The sequence below is a fragment of the Cucurbita maxima genome, unplaced genomic scaffold, assembly GCF_002738345.1.
Source record: "Cucurbita maxima cultivar Rimu unplaced genomic scaffold, Cmax_1.0 Cma_Scf00014, whole genome shotgun sequence".
NCBI classification, from domain to species: domain Eukaryota; kingdom Viridiplantae; phylum Streptophyta; class Magnoliopsida; order Cucurbitales; family Cucurbitaceae; genus Cucurbita; species Cucurbita maxima.
In genome coordinates this window covers 516,306-522,379 of record NW_019272030.1, presented here as the reverse complement: position 1 = coordinate 522,379, position 6,074 = coordinate 516,306, and the positions used below count along the sequence as shown (strand labels likewise).

At 33.2% G+C, this 6,074-nt stretch overlaps 1 protein-coding gene across 1 annotated transcript; it reads right to left on the bottom strand.

Moving 5' to 3' along the window:
• Positions 1-2,970: 2,970 nt before the first annotated feature.
• Positions 2,971-5,141, bottom strand: LOC111489847 (ethylene-responsive transcription factor ERF118-like). The gene is made up of 2 exons (XM_023138270.1): positions 4,530-5,141; positions 2,971-4,437 (listed from the first exon to the last, which is right to left on the bottom strand). Exon 2 carries the CDS (start codon positions 4,210-4,212, stop codon positions 3,256-3,258), a length of 957 nt encoding a protein of 318 aa, XP_022994038.1. The 5' UTR covers positions 4,213-4,437; positions 4,530-5,141; the 3' UTR covers positions 2,971-3,255.
• Between the last annotated feature and the right edge of the window lie 933 nt (positions 5,142-6,074).

The window sequence follows — 6,074 nt, the reverse complement described above, 5'->3', positions numbered from 1 at the left end:
ATGGAAAACTTGGGAGATGTAAAACCACAAACTATTTTAACTAAATTGGTATAATTAATTAGATTTAAAGAAATTAAGATTCGTTCAAATGGAGAAAGATCTCTTTAGAAACAAGATTTATAATAAATGTCTCACAAAATTATTTCAAACGAAGTTTATAATAATTCAAAATAGCATAATAAATATGAATTGAAGGTAATTTGATAAGGAAAAAAACCTCAGTGAAAATATGAATAAAGATAACCTAAGTTTAATAAATCAAGTAAATAATTTTAATTTTTATTGTAATATATTATTATGATTAGAGTGATGAGTGGTGATGAAATTAAACAATTAATGATGAAAAAATTTAAAAGTCAAACTAAAATGGTTTCTAATTAAATGGGGTTTGTAGATATCAACACTTAATCTGCATATTAAACTCCAAAATTAATATTGAATTTGAATAATCTAAATTATTTAACTCTTCTATTTGTTCAAATTTTTTATTTTAATTAGTTATTAGTTATTAGTAATATTTATTATTAAATATAATATTGAAGGTAAAATTTTGAAAATATTTAAAAGGTTTCTTAGACAATGAACCGACCATAATCCAATAATGTCCCATATAAATATATTAAAGCTATGAAAAAGATAATATCAAAGAACACCACATTACAATACTTTATTTTATTAATAAAGTAATTCTCACCGATTTTTTTGTCAAAATTTAAAAATAATAATAAAGAAAAAAAAAAAAGACACAACGAGAGAGTGATAACGTGACAAAGTGAGCATGTTGTTGCCATTATTATAGAATTCATAATAATTAATGGAATAAAATAAACAAAACTGACATAAAAAAAATTAATTAGGCAAATCTTGGCTTGACCTCACGAGAGAATGCACGTGCAGCTTTTTCCAATCAAATCTTTTATTTTCATTATTAATTAATTTGTATACTTTTTTTCAATAAAAATAAAAAAGGGATCATTTCTGAGTTTAGACAAATTGAATTTTTTTATTTTTATTGTGTCGAACATACTTAATATTAATGTTTTAACTTTGTATTTATGTGGAAAGAACCGCTGCACGTGATCTTCAACATAATTACTTTGTTTTTCCTTAATTTATTCATATTTTTAATTAAAATAAATCCCTTAAAATTAAATATTACGATTTCACAATATACTCTTAGTCTAATTTTAAAGGCGAAAGAGCTAAGTCATTAGAGCAAGTATATCTTGTATCACATGAATTTGAATAAGAGACCGATGGGAAAACCAAGTAAAATTGGGAATTAAAATAACCATTTCTAAAAATATATATATTCATAAATCAAAATGAAACAATTTTTTTTTTTTTTTTGTGAGAATTAAAATAAATTTGCATGCGATGACTATGATGGATCTAGGTGGAATAAGAGTACGAGACAATGTGCAACGATTACTTAACGAAGACATGCTGCCAATCATTTGTAGCAACCTATTCAACAAAGGTGAATGATAGTTTTTTTGTGCAACAAGTATCGTTAGTCGCATAGTATGAAAAATGATAAATACTAAACTTAACTTAATAAGTGATTTATAGTTGAAATTAAGAAATGCGTACACATGGAAATATAACTACTATGATTCCAATTCTTTTCTTACTAAGGTCATTAGGTGAGTATCTCCTTATACAACTTTCCGTGCATCATTTTCACGAGATCTCACATATAGAAAACCGTCCCCTAACTAAGTCTTTTCATGTGTTTTGGATACTTGGGGACTAATTTCTTGATTATTTTATTTTTGTTATTTGTGCTGTTTTTTTGTTGGCCGTTTGTTTTGGAGGTTGTTCTCTGTGTCTTTGTGTTGGTTGGTTGGTCTAGGAGATCTCCCTTTATGGTGTAATAAAAATAAAAAAATAAAAATAAAAATAAAAAACATTTATATAAATATTTACAAAAGATGCCTTTTTTGAATCTGTTATAGGAATGGGAGAAGGCAGTGAAAAGTAGAAGTAATAATGATAATATAATAATGATTTTCTTTTTTAAAAATTTGTTCAGTTCCACAACTCTTCCACTGCTACTTGTCTGCTTCACACTCTTCTTTTTTTTATTTTGAAATTATTTTATAAAATTAATAATTGTGAAAATAATAATAAAAGCAATAATAATGGTAATGCTGCCTCACCCACCAAAATACGAAATAGGAGTTATTGAGAGTGTACGTGGCATTGCCTCCTCACTCCACACTTATTGGCTTACACCTACCCTAAACCCTGCCCCCTCTCACGTGCTCTTCCCTTCCCCTCTCACGTGTTTTCTTAATATTTATTTTCAACTAATAATCCCCCTAAACATTTTATGAAAACAAAAAGGAAAAAAGAAAAAAAAAAATCTCGGCACGTGGCACCATAAAGGTTAGTCACGTGGCTGGACTGCACCTAGTTTTCGTGTTTATTTAAACCCTAGTTATTTTTCAGCCTCATTTGCTTAACAAAATTCAACGCCTAAACCCTCACTTTATAAAACCCTTTCAATATATAACCTATATGCTTATTACGAAGCTTCATAGAAACTACGTGACCCACATTCATTTTCAATATAATATAATAATAAATATTAAAAACAACTGATATTAATATGTGCGAGTATGTATCAGCATTTCCATAATACCCCGTGTTTGTGTTTGTGTTTGTGTTTGCCTCTCTCGTGCTCACTCGTGTTGAAGTATGTTTAGAAGTATTATGAAAATGGTGATTAGGCAAGCAAATAGGATGTGCATAAAATGATTTTTATGGGTTTTTTTTTAATAAAAATACAAAGGAACTGTGAAAATTGATTCGGATTCAGCAACGAATCATGAAAATCAATATGCAAACAATTCTGAATCGTATGTTATGATTATAGAATAATGTTGAAAATTAGTAGCGATTGGTTGGAATGTGTTTGATGAAGAAATGCAGTCGCAGATGAATCAAGCAAGACAAAATGAGGCGTGACAAGAACAAAGAACAATAGAATCATAAATAACTAAGAAATCCGCATCCCCTGGACGGCTCTCAAAGCGCAGGAAAACCCAGAACACATGGACCTCTACTCTCCATCATAAACCAAAAATCAACAACTTTCCCGCAAAATTTTAACATTTTCCCGAGAAAATTAGTCCTTTTACCAGAACCCCAACAAAAACTAAACCTCATCATCAACATCATAGTAAAAACACTATGTAAAACAAAACATAAACATTGTTTTCTTCAACCCTAATCTGCAAAACTTACTTCTCACGAGCAAGGAACATTCAAAGCTTCATCAACCCAACAGGATATTTCATCGTTTCCAAAATCGTTGAAATCGCAATCCGGCAAGCAACTGGGTTCATCCTCATCGAACCCGTAAATCTGAAGGTCATCCATGCCGGAGAAGTCGTCAAACAATAGTCCAATGTCGTTCATGAAAAAGGGGTCCAGTTCCGGAAGCCCCAAATTGATTTCGAAATCCTCGTCCACGAATCCCAAATTGGGGATTTGGAGTTCGTTCATCAAACTGGTGTCGATCCCTTCCTCCTCTTTTATCAAAACAGAGGAAGAGGTTTCCATTTCAACAATGGCGGCTGGGGATGTTTGAGAGATGGCGCTGCCGGATTCTTCCTCGTTCTCATCGGAGGAAGAAGACGAGGAAGTGATGATGACGTTGGTTTTGGGGGCGGCCGCCATGGCGTTTTCGAACTCGAGGCGTTTTGATTCGTAGGCCTGAGAGGCTTCTTCAGCAGTGTTGTAAGTCCCGAGCCAAATGCGAGCTCCCTTGAAAGGGTCTCGGATTTCGGCGGCCCATTTGCCCCACTTTCTTTGACGAACTCCTCTGTATTGGGAGGCGCTTCTTCGGGTGGAGAGGGTTTTAGGCATGGTCTTACTGCCTAAACCCCTCTTCCTCTTTAGCTCTGGGTTTTTGCTGCCATTGTTGCTGTCCTGTGAAGAACTCTGAGTGCTAGTGGTTACGTCCATTGATTTAGAGGACTGAAAAGGGAACAAGGGTAGATGGATTTCTCGAACGATTCGTTTTAATTTGAGAGATTTCGTTTCGATTTCACCCTCATCTTCGCTCGAAGACGAATCGGTTGCGTCTGGATCGTTGCAGATGACACGGATTTTCCGAGTCATTTTAGGTTCTTCGGGTCTCGATTTGGATTTTTTTCCAAAACTTTTTTGATTCGTTAGCTGTAAAACTCGAGGCTCTGGCATTGTTTTGAGGAAAAGAAAAGGAAAAAACTCTACAACTCTGGAAAAATAGAACTCAAACTCGAACTCGAACAAACCAAAACTTAAGGGGAAAATGAGGCTTACAGAATGAACCAAAATCGAATCAAGGGTTAGTTTTATGTGAAACCCCCTCTTCTGAAGAGCAAGAGAATGAAGGAGAATCGTTTTATATGAAAAGCTCCAAAGCACTTAACTCCAGAACAAGTCCTGCAAAACACCCACAAACAAAAATCAGATTAAAACCCAGAAAACAAAACAGATCGAGACAGTAAAAAGAGAAGAAACCCCCCCCAACAAACCTCTTCGGTCTGAAACGCATCGAAACAGATGGAAACACCAGATTAAGACTCTGCTTGAAACAGCAGAGAATCATACAGCAAGAGAGAAGTAAGGAAGAAGAAGAAGAAAAACAGAGCTGCAACAGAGCCCCAATCACAGCCAAGTCAAACCCAGCCGACATAAATCTGCAGCTCCTCAACTCCTAGAACTCTGCTTTCCTCTTCCTCAAACCTCAGAGAAAATCAGAAAACAAAACAGGAAAAAAGAAGCCCTCCCTCCGTCTGCCTTTGAAACAGAGGAAGAATAAGCAAAACGAAGATAATAAATAAAAGGGAAGGGAGTACAGAAAAGGGAAGGATTGAAGAGATAGGATGAGAAATCAATGGCTATGGTTGGGCTTTGCTTAAAACGTGACAAAGGAAGCGTTAAACTTATCGATGTATGCCTACGGCGTGTGCAGGAAAACAGCGAAATGAAGCTCAGAAAGGCGCTCAAGTTGCAGAGCAAGAGAAACAGACAGAAGAAGCCTTTCAAACCCTAAATTTCCCTAAATCTCCATTCACAGACAACAGAGGAAGAAGGCGAGAATTGGGTATATAAAAATAACCAAAATTTAAGCAAATCAAACCACACCCATTTCATTTTGACCAGAAAAAAAAATTAAAAAAAAAATTATACCTCACTTTCTCACTCTCTCTCTCTCTCTCTCTCTAGCTCTACCTTCTGGCTTAAGCTTCGGCTTCGGCTTCGGCTTCGGCTTCGGCTTCGGCCTGTATCTGTATTCTATTCCTCACGTCCCAATCAATGAGTCTGCGCCCCCTTCCTCTTTTCAACCCCATTCACCATCTCATGTGTTTCGTGTACTACACGCGCTGGGAAAGTGGCGCTACTGGATCCTGCACACAAAAACCCAAATCATTCTACTTAATTACGGTACTGCCACTGAAGCAGATTCTTGCTCCCCAAGTTTAACCCTCCATATTTATTTATTTATTTATTTATTTAACCATTCCGTCGCCTTTTTATTTTATATGCAAAATTATTTTTTTTTACTAAATCATTTAACAAAATTATATATATATGTAAAGAGTATTTACGTATATAGTATGTTATAAACATATTTTTCCAAGTATACAAAAAAGTTATTGACTTTACAAACATAGAATATTTAAAAAATCTAAATTTGATTCAAATAATATAAAATAGGATTCCAAAAAAAGTCAAATTTTATGGTATCTATTTAAAATCTCAATATATATCTTTCACTGATTTTCTTCAATTTTTAATAAACAGTTAATTTAGAAGATCTTATATTGATCTTCTTCAACAATTTACTTTGATTTTATTTATTTGTGATTAATTTAAATCACAATATAATCCCTTTTATAATAATTAAATAACTACCATAACGTGTTTCCACATGATTTAAAAATAACCCATAAATTCGATTTGGTTTTGTTTTTTCTATCAAATAAAAAATAAACTTAAGGTTTGATATTTTAGTTTCTAAAAATAATATTAGTAAAATTCTGATTCTTTTATATGTTTTTTTTTTTTTTTTTTTT

Excerpts from the sequence above, each read along its gene's own strand:
- LOC111489847 (XM_023138270.1), bottom strand. The coding sequence starts at position 4,212 with ATGCCAGAGCCTCGAGTTTTACAGCTAACGAATCAAAAAAGTTTTGGA.